This window comes from Mobula hypostoma, chromosome 1 (assembly GCF_963921235.1).
Source record: "Mobula hypostoma chromosome 1, sMobHyp1.1, whole genome shotgun sequence".
NCBI lineage: Eukaryota > Metazoa > Chordata > Chondrichthyes > Myliobatiformes > Myliobatidae > Mobula > Mobula hypostoma.
The window spans coordinates 147,957,194-147,979,659 of NC_086097.1; the positions used below are offsets into that span (position 1 = coordinate 147,957,194).

Here is a 22,466-nt window from a genome sequence, read left to right on the forward strand (position 1 = left end):
GTTGGCAGACAGTAAGCAAAGAGTAGGGATTAACGGATCTCTTTCAGAATAGCAGGCAGTGACTAGTGGGGTACCACAAGGCTCGGTGCTGGGACCGCAGCTATTTACAATATACATTAATGATTTAGATGAAGGGATTAAAAGTAACATTAGCAAATTTGCAGATGACACAAAACTGGGTGGCAGTGTGAAATGTGAGGAGGATATTATGAGAATGCAGGGTGACTTGGACGGGTTGGGTGAGTGGGCGGATGCAGTTTAATGAGGATAATTTGAGGTTATCCACTTTGGTAGCAAGAACAGGAAGGCAGATTACTATCTGAATGGTGTCAAGTTAGGAAAAGGGGAAGTAAAACGAGACTTAGGTGTCCTTGTTCATCAGTCACTGAAAGTAAGCATGCAGGTACAGCAGGCAGTGAAGAAAGCTAATGGCATGTTGACCTTCATAAAAAGGAGAGTTGAGTATAGGAGCAAAGAGGTCCTTCTGCAGTTGTACAGGACCCTGGTGAGATCACACCTGGAGTATTGTGTGCAGTTTTGGTCTCCAAATTTGAGGAAGGACATTCTAGCTATTGAGGGAGTGCAGCGTAGGTTCAAGAGGTTAATTCCCGGGATGACGGGACTGTCATATATTGAAAGATTGGAGTGACTGGGCTTGTATACACTGGAATTTAGAAGGATGAGAGAGGATCTGCTTGAAACATGTAAGATTATTAAGGGATAGGACATGCTAGAGGCTGGAAACATGTTCCTGATGTTGGGGGAGTCCAGAACCAGAGGCCACAGTTTAAGAATAAGGGGTAGGCCATTTAGAACGGAGTTGAGGGAAAACTTTTTCACCCAGAGAGTTGTGGATCTGTGAAATGCTGTGCCTCTGAAGGCAGTGGAGGCCAATTCTCTCGATGCTTTCAAGAAAGAGTTGGATGGAGCTCTTAAAGATAGTGGAGTCAAGGGATATGGGGAGAAGGCAGGAAAAGGGTACTGATTGTGGATGATCAGCCATGATCATAGTGAATGGCGGTGCTGGCTCGAAGGGCCGAATGGCCTGCTCCTGCACCTATTGTCTATTGGCTTTATTGCATTCACATTCCAGAGTGAATGCAGTGGCTGCATGACCTTGGCTTCACTAGAAGAGAGATCAAGTCAACCAGCAGGGCTGTAGCTGAAGCAGCAGAGACAGAATCATCATGGGTGTGGACCAAGTACGTTCAGAGGGGCAGATAGTCGGACAGTGTATCTGTCCTTTGCAAACCCTTCAGTAGTTGCATAGACACCTAAAGAGCAGACTATCTGTTGGATGGAAGCGACCAACAACTCTAATAGAGGCGATGCCAAGTTTTTAAGCTCACCAGTGGGAGGTTGTGCTTTATCACTGCTAGCCCACCACCCCGAGAGTGTCTTCATCATAAGTGGGCGGAAACTCCTGAAGACAAGTGGCTGATCAACTGATGATCCCACTGGTGATAGCACAGGACAGTTAACATCTTAGTCCAAGTGTATTTTCAATTCTAACATGGAATGATAGAGCTGTGAAGGATTCTGATTTATAATTGTAGGTCCTCCAACTACTGGGGCCTAAAAATTCATAGATAATGTGTGTTTGTGAGGTTTTATGTACAACTATATCCTCAAAATAATTCTTGTGACTTTGGATGCCTTGATGATTACTTGTTCCTAAACCTCTTTAAGCCCCTGATGCCAGCAGGCAACCTTCTTCCAGAATTAAGTCATCCTTTTTTTTAGAGGATCCAAAGTGATTCTGTATTCCCTATATACAACTGATCAGTGACAAAATCACATGATTTCTTTTTACTTTTTCCTTCTTGATCCCAGTGCATTAGAAGTTGAACGACCCAAGCCTTTTACTTAATTAATGAAATATTGTAGCGATGTGCTACACACAGCGTTAGAATAACCACACGGAGTCGTTGAGTTAGAGTTGCGATGAAAGAGATTTATTCAAACTTCGCGGCCCGCTTTAAAGCCTTCCTGTTCCCGCCCTCCCTGGGCGGGACTACTGTGGGGAATGCATATTCCCAGACCCTTTCTGTGCGCGGGATTTTCCCCCTGCTGGTGAAGATGGCCTGGCGCCCTTTTTGCTGCCGGCCCTCTGCCTGCGTGCGCTGTTTCGTGAGCCGGTTCGTGGGTGCCAGAAAGTGGGTCGCCACATAACCCCCCCCCAGAACCGGCGATACCTCCCCCAATGTCCACAGTCTGGATCGGCCTTTGTTTGGGAGGTCTGCCCCTGCGCCGCGGTGCCTGAGCCTGGACCGGTTGCGCCAAGTCCACATGGGCCGGTTTGAGTCGGTCCACCGTGAAAACCTCCTCTCTACCCCCAATGTCCAGCACGAACGTGGACCCGTTGTTCCTGATCACCTTAAACGGCCCCTCGTAGGGCCGCTGTAGCGGTGCCCGGTGTCCGCCCCGTCGTACAAAAAGAAACTTACAGTTCTGCAGGTCTTTGGGTACGTAGGTCGGGCTCTGTCCGTGCTGTGAAGTGGGTATGGGGGCCAGGTTACCGAGCCTCTCACATAGTCTGTCCAGGACTGCTGTGGGTTCTTCCTCTTGCCCCCTTGGGGCTGGTATGAACTCTCCTGGGACGACCAGGGGCGCGCCATACACCAACTCGGCCGACGAGGTGTGTAGATCCTCTTTGGGCGCCGTGCGGATTCCGAGCAGGACCCAGGGAAGTTCGTCCACCCAGTTAGGCCCCTCCAGGCGGGCCATGAGAGCCGATTTCAGGTGACGGTGGAAGCGCTCCACTAGTCCGTTCGACTGTGGGTGGTAGGCAGTTGTGTGGTGTAGCTGTGTTCCTAAAAGTCTGGCCATAGCCGACCACAGGCTGGAGGTGAACTGGGCACCCCTGTCGGAGGTAATGTGGGCCGGTACCCCAAAGCGTGCTACCCAGGTTGCGATCAGTGCTCGGGCGCAGGATTCGGAGGTGGTGTCGCTGAGCGGGATTGCCTCTGGCCATCTGGTGAACCGGTCTATCATAGTTAGGAGGTACCGCGCTCCTCGTGACACTGGCAGGGGCCCCACGATATCCACATGGATGTGGTCGAACCTCCGGCAGGTGGGTTCGAACCGCTGCAGTGGAGCCTTGGTGTGCCGCTGCACCTTGGCCGTTTGGCACTGCATACACGTTTTGGCCCATTCACTGACCTGTTTACGAAGTCCATGCCACACGAACCTGTTGGAGACCAGCCGGACAGTTGTCCTGATGGAGGGGTGCGCTAAGTTGTGAATGGATTCGAACACCCGCCGGCGCCAGGCTGCTGGGACAACGGGGCGGGGTTGGCCGGTAGCTACGTCACACAGTAGGGTCCTCTCACCTGGGCCTACGGGGAGGTCTTGGAGCTGCAAACCGGAGACTGCAGTCCTGTAACTGGGGATCTCAGCGTCTGCCTGCTGTGCCTCTGCCAGCGCTGCATAGTCCACCCCCGGGACAGGGCCTGTATGGTAGGTCTGGAAAGTGCGTCTGCCACGACATTGTTCTTTCCAGAGACATGCCGGATGTCCGTCGTGTACTTGGAAATGTAGGACAGATGTCGCTGCTGGCGGAACGACCAAGGGTCGGACACCTTAGTGAATGCAAAGGTAAGCGGTTTGTGGTCTGTGAACGCGGTGAAGGGCCTACCTTCTAAGAAGTACCTGAAATGCCGGATTGCCAGGTATAGTGCCAATAGCTCCCGGTCGAAAGCACTGTATTTGAGTTCGGGTGGTCGTAGGTGTTTGCTGAAGAATGCCAGGGGTTGCCAGCGACCCTCGATGAGTTGTTCCAGCACTCCACCGACTGCTGTGTTGGATGCGTCCACCGTGAGGGCAGTAGGAACGTCCGTTCTGGGGTGCACTAGCATCGCGGCGTTTGCCAAGGCTTCTTTGGTTTTAATGAAAGCGGTTGTGGCCTCTTTGTTCCAGGTAATGTCCTTGCCCTTACCCGACATTAGAGTGAACAAGGGGCGCATGGTTCGGGCTGCTGAGGGGAGGAAATGGTGGTAGAAATTCACCATACCCACGAATTCCTGCAAGCCTTTGATTGTGTTGGGTCAGGGGAAGTGGCGGACCGTGTCTACCTTGGCGGGCAGCGGGTTTGCCCCGTCTTTAGTAATCCTGTGGCCCAGGAAGTCGATGGTGTCGAGTCCGAACTGGCATTTGGCTGGAATGATTGTAAGGCCGAATTCACTCAGGTGGGAGTAGAGCTGGCGGAGGTGGGACAGATGCTCCTGCCGACTACTGCTGGCTATGAGGATGTCGTCCAAATAGATGAATGCAAAGTCCAGGTCGCGTCCCACCGCGTCCATTAGCCGCTGGAAAGTCTGTGCGGCATTCTTTAGACCAAACGGCATTCGGAGGAATTCGAAAAGTCCGAACGGGGTGATAAGTGCTGTTTTGGGGATGTCATCCGGATGTACAGGGATTTGATGGTATCCCCGGACGAGGTCTACCTAGGAAAAGATCCTTGTGCCTTGTAGGTTTGCTGCGAAGTCTTGAATGTGCGGCACAGGGTAGCGGTCTGGCGTTGTAGCCTCGTTCAGTCTGCGGTAGTCACCGCATGGTCTCCAGCCCCCGTTGCCTTGGGCACCATGTGAAGGGGGGAGGCCCATGGGCTGTCGGACCATCGTATGATCCCTAATTCCTCCATCTTCTTGAACTCCTCCTTCGCCAGTCGGAGCTTGTCCGGGGGAAGCCTTCGAGCACGGGCGTGGAGGGGTGGTCCCTGGGTCGGGATGTGGTGCTGTACTCCGTGTCTGGGCATGGCTGCCGTGAACTGCGGTGTCAGTACTGATGGGAAATCCGCCAGGACCCTGGTGAATTCATCGTCGGACAGCGTGATGGAGTCCAGGTGTGGGGCTGGCAACTGTGCTTCCCCCAGGGAGAACGTTTGAAAAGTCTTGGCGTGGACTAATCGCTTCCCTTGCAAGTCGACCAGCAGGCTGTGGGCTCGTAGAAAATCTGCCCCCAGCAGTGGTTGGGCCACGGCGGCCAGTGTGAAGTCCCACATGAACCGGCTGGAGCTGAACTGTAGCCGCACCGTGCAGGTGCCGTAGGTTCGTATTGTGCTGCCATTAGCGGCCCTCAGGGTGGGTCCCGGTTCTGTGTTGCGGGTGTCGTAACTCGTTGGAGGTAAGACGCTGATCTCCGCTCCGGTGTCGACCAAAAAGCGGCGTCCCGACTGCTTGTCCCAGACGTACAGGAGGCTGTCCTGATGGCCAGCCGCCGTAGCCATTAGCGGCGGCTGGCCCTGGCGTTTCCCGGGAATTTGCAGGGCAGTCTGCAGCGGCGGGCCTCCGTGCCCCAACGCTGGTGGTAGAAACACCATTGTTCGTTGGGCTCCTCACTCCCGTCGCTGGGTTTTGTAGGCTCTGCTGCCGGGCCTGGTCTGGTCTGTCGTTGGGCACGCGGCTTGGTGATCTGTGCGACGGATGCCCCTCTCTCTTTCCTGGCATTCCACAGCACATCTGCTCGGGCCGCCACCTCCCGGGGGTTGCCGAAATCTGCGTCGGACAGCAGCAGGCATATGTCCTCGGGCAGTTGCTCTAGGAACGCCTGCTCAAACATGAGGCAGGGTTTGTGTCCTTCAGCCAGGGCCAGCATCTCGTTCATTAATGCTGACAGCGGCCTGTCTCCCAAACCATCCAGGTGCATTAAGCGGCGTGCTCGTTCGCGCCGTAAGAGTCCGAAAGTCCTTATGAGCAGGGTTTTGAATGCTGTGTATTTGCCGTCCTCCGGGGGCGACTGTATAAACTCCTCAACTTGTGCAGCAGTCTCCTGGTCGAGGGAGCTCAGCACGTAGTAGTAGCGAGTGGACTCCGAGGTTATCTGCCGAACGTGGAATTGTGCTTCTGCTTGTTCGAACCATAAATGGGGTCGCAGCATCCAGAAATATGGCAGTTTTAACGAAACTGCGTGAACAGATGCAGCGTCGGTCATCTCTGGTCCAAATATCGTTTGGGCCGTCGGGGTCACCAATTGTAGCGATGTGCTACACACAGCGTTAGAATAACCACACGGAGTCGGTGAGTTAGAGTTGCGATGAAAGAGATTTATTCAAACTTCGCGGCCCGCTTTAAAACCTTCCCGTTCCCGCCCTCCCTGGGCGGGACTACTGTGGGGAATGCATATTCCCAGACCCTTTCTGCGCGCGGGATTTTCCCCCTGCTGGTGAAGATGGCCTGGCGCCATTTTTGCTGCCGGCCCTCTGCCTGCGCGCGCTGTTTCGTGAGCCGGTTTGTGGGTGCCAGAAAGTGGGTCGCCACAATATGTGCATTGCTGGCAAGGCCAGCTTTTATCATCTATTTGTATATGCCCCTGAGAAGGTAAGCCTCTTTCCTGAGCCAAAGCAGTCCCCCAGTTTTTGGGCTAAGATTTCCCAAAATCACTAGACTTCTGATTCCTCATGTATGTCTTTTTTATTCATTATGCTCTAGATGGGGCCTGCCTGAATCATTCATTATATTTTACTCCTATTCCCATTCTGACATGTCTATCCACGGCCTCCTCTACTGTAAAGATGAAGCCACACTCAGGTTGGAGGAACAACACCTTATATTCCGTCTGGGTAGCCTCCAACCTGATGACATGAACATCGACTTCTCTAACTTCCGCTAAGGCCCCACCTCCCCCTCGTACCCCATCTGTTACTCATTTTTATACACACATTCTTTCTCTCACTATCCTTTTTCTCCTTCTGTCCCTCTGAATATACCTCTTGCCCATCCTCTGGGTCACCCCCCCCCTTGTCTTTCTTCCCGGACCTCCTGTCCCATGATCCTCTCGTATCCCCTTTTGCCTATCACCTGTCCAGCTCTCGGCTCTATCCCTCCCCCTCCTGTCTTCTCCTATCATTTTGGATCTCCCCCTCCCCCTCCAGCTTTCAAATCCCTTACTCACTCTTCCTTCAGTTAGTCCTGACGAAGGGTCTCGGCCTGAAACGTCGACTGCACCTCTTCCTACAGATGCTGCTTGGCCTGCTGCGTTCACCAGCAACTTTGATGTGTGTTGATTATATTTTGCTATTGCTTTTTTCCTGATTATTTTGATTTGTTTTTATTGCCAGTATTAAATTAACATTGATTAGAAGAACTTGATTTCATTTTTCCACAATCTAACCAAATGTCTTTGCCTACAGCCGTGCCGTGCAGCGCAGCTTGGCTATAATCAGACAAGCCAAGCAGAAAAAATCCAAGAAGAAGGAATACTGTATGTACTACAACAGATTTGGCAAGTGCAACCGAGGAGACAATTGTCCCTATATACACGATCCTGAAAAAGTTGCAGTTTGTACGAGGTATATCTATATTTCCTGAATCTAAATTTTGTTAATCTTTATTCGGTGAAATTTATTCTGCACATTGATGCACTAAAATCGAAAAAAATAGATTGGTAAGTATACAGTAAGCATTAAGCAGAGTGCCTAGAGAATGCAGAAGGAAAAGCTTACTCTTGGAGAATTTGCATAGCTCTAATTCAAAAAGATGGAGGTGAAATCCCAATGGTGATTAGCCCATACAAAATTCACTTCGAAGCAGTGTTATTTGTGGAAATGTATCTGGTGACATTGCAATAATACTTCTCAGTTTGTATCTCCTTTTAGCAATACTTATCTAGTCATCTTCATTTCTTTTTGTTTTTCTCTTCACTGCCTTTCTGCCTTAGGATCTGTTTTAAAAAAAACTGTTCTTACTGTTTTTGACATCCCATCTTGTTTTATCAAACTCATCCCCACTGCCTTATTATATTCCTTTCATCCTTCTCTCCATGCAAGATACCTACCTAATTTTTATGTTCTTTGTTAATCACTTAATCTCAACATCTTAGTTTCATATTGGCCTGTCTGTTTTTATTCCACCTCCCTCAGAAAACTGTTCTATCTTAGGCACACATTTTTGCTTAGATTCATTTACAGATACACTTTATAAATCTTGTTCACCAACTTTTATTTACTGCAAAGTTTGAGTGGATCAGTAGCTACAGGATCATTTTCTGTCCTGGTGATGTGTTTGACCTCAACTTAACTATCACACAGTATCCAAAACTGCACCAAGCCCAACTCTTCCATCACAATAACGTCACCAGATCCTGCCCTTACCAGAGATCATCTGTTAAAACCCTTCTTTTTAACTCTTATTATTATCTGTTCTAGGCCATTCCAAATAGCCCTTGCTTGTTCAAACCTTTTCAAATAAGTGTAGTTTGAATCTGTCAAAGTCGTCACTTCAGGACATTAGAAACTTGAAGGCCACTGACGACCTTTAATCTTCATTTTCTTCTTGGTAGATTCCTACGTGGAACTTGTAAGAAAACTGATGGGACATGTCCATTCTCGCACCAAGTTTCAAAAGACAAGGTAGTTCCTCTTACTTTTGTTAACAGTATGAAAAGAAATTATTTGGAATGAATATCACTTTCAAAAAACCTTGTTTCTTTATGTTACATGGTTAGTTGAGTTGGTAATGGTACTGTAGATTTGCGCCTTTCATACTAAAATAACTTGTTCTCTGTGCTACATTAGACAATCTTTCTTGAGCAGTCGAACCAATTGTTTTCAGAATCCTTAAGATAGGCAGGGAGAAAATAAGCCAGAATTGTTTCTCCTAATCAATGCACAGTGCTTGATAGTGGTATGTGAATGCGATGAGAGAACCAGGTCAAATGTGCCCATTTTGTACCTGCTGTAAAGCAATTGGATAATTATCTGTTTAACTATCTATATGATTTAAGAGATGGTCAAAATATGGATATGAAATTGCAGTGATTGGAGGTGAAAGATATTCAAACTGGAGGAAGGTGAATTGTGATGTCTTGTTGAATTTAATAGTAGAAGTACTGGTCTTTTTGATTTGTGCAAATGACTTAGACTATGGAAATGACATCATTTCGAAATATGCAGATAACAAAAACATGGAACTATTTGGTAAAAGACAACAAGAGGACATGGACTGGGAGAGACATACCTGGCAGATAAAATTTCACACAAAAAGTGATCAGTAATTTATTTTATCAGGAAGAATGAGGTCAAAATCAGAATAGTTACAATTTTAAGAGGTTTTAGAAAGAGATGAACATCAAATGTATGCACATGTGTATTTGTTGGTGGCAACACTATTAAAGCAACATGCAAAGTCAATAGCTTTATTATAAATCTATATAATTTAAAGTAAGTTATCTGTTTTGTTTATAAAACCCTCATTAGAGGTCTGCTGGGTTGTGTTCAGTTCTGGCCATCCACTTAGGAAAGGATGCAAACAAAATTTATTGGAATAGTGCCAGGGGTATACTGAGACCTTGGAAGAGGTGGTGATATTCTCCTGAGAGCAGCAAGGTTTAAGCAGAAGTTTGATTGAATACAAAAAGTTTTCAAGTTATGAATATTTTAATCGAGTACATAAGGATAAATTGTTTTTGATAACAACATTGGAATTCAAAGGACATTGTGTTATTGCATCTAACAAAAGAACTAGGGATAAAATGGGGGGGAAAATTCATCACATTACCTGATGAGGTCCTAATGAAGGGTCTCGCCTAAAACGTTCGCTGTTCAATCATTTCCGTGGATACTGCCTGATCTGCTGAGTTCCTCCAGCATTTTGTATGTGTTTCTCCACTTTACTTTGGCTTGTTGTGATTGGAATTGCTATATCTGAAATGGAAACATGCAATAATAATGTTGAATAGAGAATTAGATAACTAGAAGTGGATAACCTGGGAATGGAATTAATTGAGTAGTTAACGTTGTTGCACAGGCATAACTGTCCATATAATTTTATGATTCTAATGTTTGCTGTATAGATCAAAAATGAACCAAGTTATTTGAACAGAGCTATTGCTCTTGGCATTATAGTGAATGCACGTTAGCACTTTATGGAAAAGGAATCTTCCAATCAGAAACAGTATCTTCAAGTGCAGATAATAAAAAAAACAATAGGGTCTTTTAAGACCCTCCTGGATAGGTACATGGAGCTTACAAAAACGGAGGGCTATGCGCTAGGGAAATTCTAGGCAGTCTCTAGAGTAGGTTACATGGTCGGCACAACATTGTGGGCCAAAGGACCTCTAATGTCTTGTAAATTTCTTTGTTCTATGTTCTATGTTATTCCAGCATTAGCAAGTATTCTTAAGCAATAGTAAATAAGCAAATGTTCCATTTCCAAATTTCTTTCTGCTCTCCGCATAATTAAAATAAATTAAAATGGGGCTGCACTCACTTGCCCATCCATTGATATGTTCCCACAACCAATGATCTCACTTCAAGGAATCTTTATCTTATTATTTCATGTTCTCGTTATTTACTGCTGGTTGATCTCTCATTGATCCTGTTATAGTTACTATTCTATAGATTTGCTGAGTATGCCCACAGAAATGTGAACCTTGGGGTTGTATGTGGTGAAATATAAGTACTCTGACGATAAAATATACTTTGAACTTTAGAAAGGTGTTGGCTAGAATTTATTCTCTTGTCAACCACTGTTCAGTGTATAAGTGTATACATTTATACCTATTTTCTTTCTCTCCTTTACAAAATCTTTCTCGTATATTCTGTGTCATGTGCACTTGTGTATTCTCTCATGATCCCTTATCACATTTTATTCTTGTGCTGACACATCCACACTATTTTATTGTCTTATGTTCGATCACAAAAAAGACATGAAAAATAGGAGGAGGAGTAAATTACATAGCCACTTGAGCCTGCTATCCCATTCTGTAAAATCATAATTGATCTGATCTTGGCCTTAAATCTGTTCTTCAAATTTCCCCCAGTGCATCCCTTTTCTTGCAGACATTTCACTCGTGTAATGTTTCATTCTTTGTTCTCATACAGCTGCACTTCTATTTTTTATTTACATTCACATAATTAAGTAAGTTTTCTATCAAAAGTTACTGAATATTGTTCATACCAGGAAATGTAGTTGAATGTTCCCCAGCAAGGCCGGTAGCAGTGTATTTGATAACAAATTAAATTCTCCAAGCAGTGAGGCTAAGTGACAAATTTTGGAATATTCAGATTCACAAGTGTACAATACAACTCACATTGCAATAACAAAATCATTCAAACCCCTGAGTACATAAAGTGCTTTAAAATGTAAGTGTAATCTGAGGAAGTTAAATGTCATTGTGACCAACTTTAACTAATCTGCACTTGAAGATACTGTTTCTTTTGTTTTTAAATCTTTTTATTGAATAAGTATACCAAAAGGTAAGCCATATAAACATTAATACAATGTTAAAATATAATAAAATTACAGAAGGTATCAATACCGAAAAAAAAATACTACAAACAATGTAATTTAAACATAAGAAACCAAGATAACATAATAGTATACTAAATTTTATATATATATCGATAGAAAAAAAGAAAAAAAAACCCCAAAAAAAACAACCCACCGTGCAACTAACTAAAAGCAAAGCAAAGCAATGGGCTAACTTGAAACCAAACAGAGTTAAACTTAAAATCACGTCCTCAATCCCGACCTCCATTAAAAACAGTGAGAAAAAAACAAGAAGGGTATATATTACATTAAATGAAAATATCGAATAAAAGATCCCCAAATCTGTTCAAATTTAAATGAAGAATCATAAAGGTTACTTCTAATTTTCTCCAGATTCAAACATAATATCGTCTGGGAGAACCAAAAAAAGGTAGTTGGAGCATTAAGCTCTTTCCAATGTTGTAAAATACATCTTTTTGCCATTAAAGTAAGAAATGCAATCATTCTACGGGCTGAAGGGAAAGATTACTAGAAATTTTAGGTAGTCCAAAGATAGCAGTAATAGGGTGAGGAGAGATATCTATATTTAACACCTTAGAAATAATATTAAAAATGTCTCTCCAAAAAGTTTCCAAAGTAGGGCAAGACCAAAACATATGAGTTAAAGAGGCTATCTGCCCCGAACATCTATCACAAAAAGGATTAATATGCAAGTAAAAACGCGCTAACTTATCTTTGGACATATGTGCTCTATGAACAACTTTAAATTGAATTAGAAAATGTTTAGCGCAAATAGAGGAAGTATTAACTAATTGTAAAATCTGCCCCCAATCATCCACAGAAATGGTAAGCCCCAATTCCTGTTCCCAATCTACCCTAATCTTATCAAATGGAGCTTTCCTAAGTTTCATAATAATATTATAAATCATAGCCGATGTACCTTTCTGACATGGATTAAGGTTAATTATTGAATCTAAAATATATGTAGGAGGAAGCATTGGAAAGGAAGAAAGTATAGTACTTAGGAAATTCCTAACTTGCAAATATCTAAAAAAATGTATTCTTGATAAATTATATTTGTTAGATAGTTGTTCAAAAGACATAAGGGAACCATCTAAAAATAAATCCAAAAACCGTAAAATACCCTTAATCTTCCAAGTTTGAAAAGCGCGATCCGTAAAAGAGGGAGGAAAAAATATGTTACCTAAGATAGGAATCGCTAACCCGAATTGATTAAGATCAAAAAATTTTCTGATTGAAACCAAATACGCAAAGCATATTTAACTATCGGGTTAGACACCTGCTTAAGGCGTTTCGAATCAAAAGGGAGAGAGGAACCTAAAATAGAGCCAAGTGTATAGCCCTGAACAGATTGTAGTTCCAATGCTACCCATTTAGGAATAGATAGTATATCCTGATCAAGTAACCAAAATTTCATATGTCGAATATTAATTGCCCAATAATAGAATCTAAAGTTAGGTAATGCTAAACCTCCATCTCTCTTAGCTTTCTGTAAATGTATTTTACCCAGTCTCGGATTTTTATTCTGCCAAATAAATGAAGAAATTTTAGAGTCAACTTTATCAAAGAAAGATTTTGGAACAAAAATTGGTAATGCCTGAAACACATATAAAAATTTTGGCAAAAAAAACATTTAACGGCATTAATACGACCAATCAAAGTTAAATATAAAGGAAACCATTTAGATGAAAGTTGCGTAATATGGTCTATTAATGGTAAAAAGTTAATCTTAAATAAATCTTTATATTTACAAGTAATTTTAATCCCAAGATAAGAAAAATAGTTATCAATCAATTTAAATGGAAATTTATAATATAAGGGAAGATGTTTATTAATCGGAAAGAGTTCACTCTTACTAAGATTTAATTTATAACCTGAAAAAGAACCAAATTGTGCTAATAACTCTAAAACAGCAGGAATGGATTTCTCAGGATTAGAAATATATAAAAGTAAATCATCAGCATAGAGTGATAATTTATGGGACTTTAATCCCCGAGTTATCCCAGTAATATTTGATGATTCTCGAATAGCAATTGCAAGAGGTTCTAATGCAATATCAAATAATAGGGGACTAAGAGGACAACCTTGTCGAGTACCTCGAAAAAGAGGAAAAAAAGGTGAGTTTAAAGAGTTAATACGGACCGAGGCTACAGGGGAATGATATAACAGTTTAATCCAGGATATAAATTTCAAGCTAAAGTTAAACATTTCAAGCACCTTAAATAAATAAGGCCATTCTACTCTATCAAAAGCTTTCTCGGCGTCTAAAGAAATAACACACTCAGGAACATTATGTGAGGGAGTATAAACGATATTTAACAATGTACGAATATTATAAAAAGAGTAACGACCTTTAATAAAACCCGTTTGGTCTTCCGAAATAATAGAAGGAAGTACTTTTTCTAGTCTATTTGCTAATAACTTAGAAAAAACTTTAGAATCAACATTTAATAGAGATATTGGTCTATAAGATGCACATTGAGCAGGGTCTTTATCCTTCTTTAATATTAAAGAAATTGACGCTCTATTAAAAGATTCAGGAAGTTTACCAAGTTTCAGAGAAGCCTCAAAAACCCTACAGAGCCAAGGAATCAATAAAGAAGCAAAACATTTATAAGATTCAACGGTAAACCCATCTGGGCCAGGAGCTTTCCCCAAATTCATAGAAAGAATAACATTCTTAATCTCATCCATAGTAATGGAAGTATCTAATATAGAAGACGTATCCTGTGAAATCTGAGGGAATTCTAAATTATCTAAAAAATCATTCATATGTTTAGAATCTCGAGGAGACTCTGATTGATATAAAGAAGAATAAAAATCACAAAAGGTTTGATTAATCCCCACATGATCCAGTATCAATCGATCATTTTGGTTATAAATCTGATTGATTTGAGATTTAACATAATTAGATTTCAATTGATTAGCCAGCAGCTTGCCAATTTTGTCACTGTGAACATAAAATTCACTTCTTGTTTTCTTTAATTGGTTTACAATCGAGGACGAGAGTAGTAAACTGTGTTCCATTTGAAGTTCAGTTCTTTGTTTGTATAACTCCTCAGAAGGAGCCATAACATATTTCTTATCAATTTCTTTAATCTTGTCCACAATTACCATCTCCTCCTGCTTCTGCTTCTTCCTCAAAGCAGCAGAGTACGAGATAATCTGACCACGAATATAGGCTTTAAAAGTGTCCCAAAGAGTGTTAACCGAAATATCCTCTGTATGGTTAATTGTAAAAAAAAGCTCAATCTGTTCATTCATAAAGTTAACAAAGTCCGAGTCCTGAAGCAACAGCGAATTAAAACGCCATTGTCTATTATTTTGTATATTGGCCATAATTTTAATAGAAAGCTTAAGTGGAGCATGATCCGAAATGGTTATAGAATCATAATCACATTTAATCACTGAAGAAATAAGACGAGAATCAATAAAAAAAAATAATCAATTCTTGAATAGGAATGATGAACATGTGAAAAGAAAGAAAAATCTTTTTCCTGAGGATGCAGAAAACGCCAAATGTCCGTCGACCCAGAATCAGAAAGGAAAGAGTTAATCAAAGTTGCAGATTTATTAGGTAAAGTCCGTAAAGGAGCCGAACGGTCCAAGGCTGGAGACAAACAGGTATTAAGATCTCCGCCCCAGATCAATGAAAACTCGTTCAAATTCGGAAACTGATTAAATAATGATTTATAAAATTCCGGATAGTCCATATTAGGAGCATAAACATTAACCAAAACTACTTTTTTATTAAATAGTAAACCACTAACCAATAAAAATCTACCATTCGGATCAGAAAAAATATCCTGTTGTATAAAAGTAACTGAGGAATCTATAAAAATAGAGATGCCTCGAATCTTAGCATTGGAGTTCGAATGAAATTGTTGACCCTTCCAGAATTTAAAAAAACGTAGTCTGTCCGCCCTCCGTACATGGGTCTCTTGTAAAAACAAAATTTGTGCTTTAAGTCTCCGGAACACTTTAAAAACTTTTTTCCTTTTAATAGGGTGATTAAGACCGTTAGTATTCCAGGAGACAAAATTAATAATAGACTCCATAAATCCTAAAGTCAACCCACAGCAAGGAAGATTGACGATAGGCTCGACCCACGAACCCGGAGAGGAAACAGAACATACAAAAGGTACCGGGAAAAAGGACGCAACAAGTACTTCAATAATGTATATAGCCCAAAGAGAAAAAAACTAAAACGTGAAGCCCCTCCCACCACCCCCTACCCCAAAACCCCAAGGCAAAATCTAAAGCAGACCCGCCCAAAAGAAGCAAGCGCTAAAACTACCCCCATGACTTCCGGTATACGCTCCCTAAAAAAAAGGTATAAATATGAAAAAGATCAGCTAATTGTAAAACAGTAAAAAAGTAGAGAAAAAAAGGTAACTCAATTAAAATACACACACAACAGAACAAAAGCCAGAAAATATATATTAAAAAAAACCACAATAAACCCCAAACCCATGAATAAACAAAACAACAACTAGAAAAAATAAGATTATTACCATAAACTAGTTATAAAAAGCAAAACAAAATAAAATTTAAAAAAACTACAAAATTTAAGGCCACACAGGAAATACGTAAAATGACAATAAGGAAGTAACCACCCAGAATCCCCTGGGAAAAGAAAGAAATGACGCAGCTAAAAAGAAAGTTTAGCAACCATATTAAGAAATCAAAAATAAACTTTTCTGCCCAAATAGGGCACGAAAAAATTAAAACCAACCAATTCACAGCCTCCGATCAACGGAGATAATTAAAAAAAATAACAATTAAGATGTTGAAGGTGAAAGTTGATCCAGATAACTCTGGGCATCCGATGGAGAATCAAAAAAATGAAGGACTCCATCTGACATGCGAATCCTTAGACGTGCAGGGTACAGCAGCGCTGGTCTTAAATCCATCTTATAGAATTCCGACATCACAGATCTGTAGCGAACCCGTTGGTCCCAGATTGGTTTACTGAAATCTTCCACGAATCGGAACTTAAGATCCGAAAAATCAATGAAACCTTTAGATCGAGCGAATCGAAACAGTCTCTCCTTGTCTTGAAAGTAATGAAAACGTAAGATAACATGCCTAGGTCTATCTGACCTAGACGAGTGTGATGGGACTCTGTGAACACGATCCAGTAGCGGTGGTTGGTCAGGAAATACAGTAGGGAATGCATCTTTTAAAAGTTGAGAAAAATACTTCATGGGGTTGTTAGATTCAACAGCTTCACGCACCCCAATCATTCGTAAATTCTGCCGTCGCATTCTAGATTCTAAGTCAGAGTTTTTAAAAGTCAGAAAGTCAAGTTTCTTCTTCATTACATTAATTGTTTCTTCGATTTTCCCAATCTTAAGCTCACTTTGTTGCGCGGATTTTTGAAGATCAGATATAGCCGACTGATGTTCCGCAATAGATGTTTGCATCTTATCAATTGAATCGGCAATTTTCTGGAGATTAATTGAGATTTCCGTATGAATCAGGTCCTTAACAGAGATAGCGATTTCCGTACGAATCATCTCCGTAACAGAGGTTGAAATTTCCCTCTGAATTAACTCCGATATAGCTTTCAAAGTCACCGGTGATTCAGTCGGAGGAAAATCCATACCTTTCAGTTTAACCGAAGGTTTACCATCCTTGCCGTTTTTCCCGTTCTTAGACATAGCAGATCTAAGATGCATCCAGTTATCGGAGAGTTCAATTTAATTCAAAGTATAGTAAGAGTTAATACCTTAATGGTTAATTAAAGTATAACTGATCATAAAGAAAAAAACTCAGAGGTAATGGAGCGAGTCAAGAACACGACTTCACTCCATGAGCGCTACCGGAAGTCCCCGAAGATACTGTTTCTTATCACATTTAAATTGTTTGCTTTTTTTCTACTCACTCCTGAAGCAGTAATCACATTTACTTCAGAATGGATTGATGGTGATCCCTAAAGCAGACATGAACAATAATTTATACAAGTATCAAACATGTGAAATAGGATCTAGCATTGATATCAAATCTCTTGTTATGTGAATGTCCTGTAATGCTTTAAAACCAATAGCTGCCTTTCAAATATCTTTACTATTGTCACATGGGTAAATGTTTCTTGCTGTTGTTAGTTGAAATAGAATCACACAGGGATGTTGAACAAACAAGGATTTGCCAATATACTGAATAATTATTTTCTTATATCACCGTGTATTAAACAATGAAGTAAATCTTCCAAATATTAAAGATAAAATGATTTTTCAAGCATAATATTGAGCTGGAAGAGTTTATAGGATGAAGATAATTGCAAAGTGCATTTGGGAGAGGAAGTTCCAAGAGTCTTAACAAAAATGTAGGAATCCAAAAGCAAAAGCACTGATGCTGGAAATAGGAATTAAAACAAAATGCTCAGCATTTGTGTGGAGAGAAAGGGAGTTTCATCAAACAATGATGTGCACTTAGTGGCCACTTTATTGGATATAACTACACATGTGCTCATTAATGCAAAGAAGCATGCAGGTGTGGTCAATCAGTTTAGTTGTTGTTCAGACCGAACATCAGAAAGGAAGAAGTGTGATTTAAATGACTTTGACAGTAGTGCCAGACAGGGTAGTTTGAGAATCTCAGAAATTGCTAATCTCCTGGGGTTTTCGCACACAACAGGCGCTAAAGTTTATACAGAATGTTGCAAAAAACAAAAAGCACCCCGTGAGTGGCAATCTTGTGGGCAAAATAGCCTTGTTAATGAGAGAGGTCAGAGAACAATGGCCAGGCCAGCTCAGGCTGACAGCAAGGTGACAGTAACTCAAATGACTATGCATTACAACAATGGTGTGCAGAAGAGCAACACTAAACACACACTTCAAACCTTGAAATGGATGTGCTACAACAGCAGAAGACCACGAACATACACTCATTGACCACTTTATTAGATATAGGAAGTACCTGATAAGGTGGCCACTGAGTGTATGTGACCAGTTGTAGTTGTTGTGTAAATGGAAGGAAGGCCAATAGTTGCTATACATTCATTGTTCTTGGTGCTGATGGTCAGAAGTTTGAAAGTGTTTTTGAAGAAACTTTAGTGGAATGCTGCAATCCATCCAGTAGACAATGCACACACCAACTGTCCTCTGCCTGTAGTAGAGGAAATAAGCTTGTAAATGGGATGCCAGTCAACTGAACTGTTGTATCTTTGGTAGCCTTGGAGTTCTTGTGTTATTGAGGCTGTTTCCATTGAATAACAAATATACCATCACATTCCTAACCTATGTTTTGTATATGGCAAATAACTTCAAATACGCTCATGTTATATAGATATAACATTTAATGTTTGAGCTAGCCTAAATAATTATTCAGTATATTGGCAAAATTTAAATTAGATTTCCAGAGGGATGGGAACCAGAGTGCCAGAATGTGGAGGTAGGTATTGGTAAGATCTTGGACAAAGCCAGGAATCAAAAGGTTGAGCATGATATGACTGGCGTCCTGAGCTGCATATATTTCAATGCATGAAATATCATAGGAAAGACAGATGAGCTCAGGGCATCGATCAACCACATAGAATAATGACATTGTAGCCATTAGTGAGATTTGGTTGCAGGAGGGGCAGGACTGGCAGCTCAATGTTCCAGGATTCAGTTGTTTTAGACATAATAAAGTGGGAGGGATTAAAGGTGGCAATACTAGTCAGGCAAAACATCATGGCAGTGCTCCATCAGAACAGACTGGAGAACTCAACCAGTGAGGAATTATGGGTGGACTTGAGAACTAAGAATGGTATGGCCACATTAATGGGGCTATATTACAGACCACCCAACAGTCCTAGGGATTTAGAGGAACAAATTTGTAGGGAGATCACATACTTGTTGCAAGAAGCTTAAGGTTGTTATAACAGCTGCTTTTAACTTTGCACATACTGACTGGTCGTATACAAAAAGGCTAGATGAAATAGTATTTGTCAAATGTGTTCAGCAAAGTTTCCTTCATCAGTGCGTTGAAGACACAATGGGAGAGCGTGCAATACTGTATTTGCTATTAGGGAATGAGGCAGGGCAGGTGACAAGTTTGTGTAGCGGAACACTGCATCCAGTGACCACAATGTCATTGTTTCAAAGTAAATATGCAAAGCGATGGGTTGAAATTCTACACTGGAGAAAGCCCAATGTTGATGGCATCAGAAAAGATCTGCAAGTGTGGATTGGGACAGGCTGTTTTCTGGCAAAGGAGGACTTGGAAAGTGGGAGGCCTTCAAAAACGAGATTTTGAGAGTACAGAGCTTGTATGTGCTTGTCAGAATAAATGGTAGATCACAAGAATAGGGAACCTTGGTTTTCAAGAAATATTAAGGCCCTGGTTAAGAGGAAAAAAAGGAGGTGCATAACAGGTATAGGCAAGTAGGAACAATGAGGTGCTTATGGAGTATAAGAATTGCAAGAGAACACTTAAGAAAGAAATCAGGAAGGCTTAAAGAAGGCATGAAGTTTCTCTAGTAGACAAGGTGAATGAGAATCCTAAGGAATTCTACAGGTATATTAAGAGCAGAAGGATTGCAAGGGGCAAAATTGATCCTCTGGAACACCAGAATGGTAATCCATGTGTGCAGCCAAAACAAATGGAGGAGATCTTAAATGCATTCTTTGCATCTGTATTTACTTGGGACTGGGGTATAGTGTCTAAAGAAGTGGCATCAACTACATGGACCCTGTATAGATTACAGAAGAAAAGGTGTTTCTAGGCCCGGTACCGGTCCGCGGCCCAGTGATTGGGGACCGCTGGGCTAGAGTAATAGAGACAAATCGGGCTGGATAAATACCCAGGACCTGACAAGGTATTCCCTCGGACCTAACAGGAGGCATGCAGAAATTGCCGGGGTGCTAGCAGAGACCTTGGAGATAGGAGAGTAACAAGTAACATCCTTAGAGACAGGAGAGTTGCCAGAGGATTGGAAGATGGCCAATGCTGTTCCGCTGTTTAAAAAAGGCTTTAAAAATAAACCAGGAAATTATTGGCAAACGCGAAGAAATCTGCAGATGCTGGAATTTCAAGCAACACACATAAAAGTTGCTGGTGAACGCAGCAGGCCAGGCAGCATCTCTAGGAAGAGATACAGTCGATGTTTCGGGCCGAGACCCTTCATCAGGACTAACTGAAAGAAGAGCTAGTAAGAGATTTGAAAGTGGGAGGGGGAGGGGGAGATCCAAGATGATAGGAGAAGGCAGGAGGGGAAGGGATGGAGCCAAGAGCTGGACAGTTGATTGGCAAAAGGGATATGAGAGAATCATGGGACGGGAGGCCTAGGGAGAAAGAAGGGCGGGGGAGCCCAGAGGATGGGCGAAGAGTATAGTTAGAGGGACAGAGGGAGAAAAAGGAGAGAGAGAAAAAGAATACATATATATAAAATAAATAAATAACGGATGGGGTACGAGGGGGAGGTGGGGCATTAACGGAACTTAGAGAAGTCAGTGTTCATGCCATCAGGTTGGAGGCTACCCAGACGGAATATAAGGTGTTGTTCCTTCAACCTGAGTATGGCTTCATCTTTACAGTAGAGGAGGCCGTGGTTAGACATTTCAGAATGGGAAATTATTGGCAGGTGAGTTTGACATCAGTTGTGAGGATGTTATTCTAAGGGACCAGATATATACAGGTCGACCTTCATTAATCCGGCATTGGGACCTGAGGAGTGCCGGACTAGTGAAAATGCCGAATTACAGAAGGATCACTAAGCATAATCAGTGCCGGGTTATCGAAGGAACCAGATTACAGGTAGTCGGATTAGTGAAGGTCGACCTGTATAAGTACTTGGATAGACATGGACTGATTAAGGATAGTCAATGTGGCTTCATGAATAGTAAGTGATGTCTAACCAATCTTATACAGTTTTTCCAGGAAGTTACCAGGAAAATGGATGAAGGCAAGGCAGTGGATGTTGTCTACATGGACTTTAGTAAGACTTTTGACAAGGTCCCACATGGGAGCTGGTCAAGAAGGTTCAGATGCTTAGCATTCAGGATGAGGTGGTAAATTGGATTAGATATTGGCTTTGTGGGAGAAACCAGAATGGTCGTAGAGGATTGCCTCTCTGACTGGAGGCCTGTGACTAGTGGAGTGCCACTGTGATCGGTGCTGGGTCTTTTGTTGTTTGTAATCTATATCAATGATCTGGATGATAATGTGGTTAACCGGGTCAGCAAATTTGCAGATGGCACCAAGATTGAATGTGTAATGTACAGTGACGAAGGCTATCAGAGCTTGCAGAGGAATCTGCATCAGCTGGAAAAATGGGCTCAAAATGGCAGTTGGAATTTAATGCAGGGAAGTGCGCAAGTGAGAGGTTTTGCACTTCGGTAGGACCAACCAGGTGTCTGCTAGGGCACTGGGGAGTGTGGTAGAACAAAGGGATCTAGGAATACAAGTACATAATTCGTTGAAAGTGATGTCACAATGCCATAAAGAAAGCTTTTGGCACATTGGCCTTCATAAATCAGTGTATTGAGTACAGAAGATGGGATGTTATGTTGAAGTTGTATAACACGTTGGTGAGACCAAATCTTGGAGTATTGTGTGCAGTTTTGGTCACTGTCGACAGGAAAGATGTAAATAAGGTTGAAAGAGTGCAGAGAAAATTTATAAGGATGTTGCCGGGTCTGGAGGACCTGGGTCATAACAAAAGATTGAATAGGTTAGGACTGTATTCTTTACAACATAGGAGATTGAGGGGAGATTTGATAGAGGTATACAAAATTATGAAGGGTATAGGTAGGGTAAATGCAAGCAAGCTTTTTCCACTGAGATTGGGTGGGACTACAACCAGAAGTCATGGCTTAAGGATGAAAGGTGAGAAGTTTAAGGGAAGATGAGGGGAAGCTTCTTCGCTCAGAGGTTTGTGAGAGTGTAGAACGCTCGCTAGCGCAAATGTTGCATGCAAGCTCAATTTCAATATTTAAGAGAAGTTTGGATAGGTATAGGGATAGAAGGGATATGGAGAGCTCTGGTCCCGATGTAGGTTGTTGCGAGTAGGCAATTTAAATGGGTTTCGGCATGGACTAAATGGGTCAAATGGCCTTTTTCTGTGCTGTACTTCTCTATTACTCTAGCCCAGCGGTCCCCAATCACTGGGCCGCGGACCGGTACCGGGCCGCAAAGCATGTGCTACCGGGCCGCGAGGAAATGATATGATTTGGCGATATTGGTCAGCTGCACCTTTCCTCATTCCCTGTCATGCCCACTGTGGAGCTTGAATGCACGCGAGCTCATTACCCA

The 22,466-nt window shown here is 42.1% G+C and overlaps 1 protein-coding gene across 1 annotated transcript in view; it reads left to right on the forward strand.

Moving 5' to 3' along the window:
• The window catches only part of zc3h3 (zinc finger CCCH-type containing 3), a 297,823-nt gene that overhangs the window by 171,111 nt on the left and 104,246 nt on the right, over positions 1–22,466 (forward strand). The window contains exons 7-8 of the mRNA XM_063057690.1: positions 7,130–7,288; positions 8,278–8,347. Of these exons, the coding sequence (XP_062913760.1) occupies positions 7,130–7,288; positions 8,278–8,347 (229 nt within the window). The remainder of the gene's footprint in view (positions 1–7,129; positions 7,289–8,277; positions 8,348–22,466) is intronic.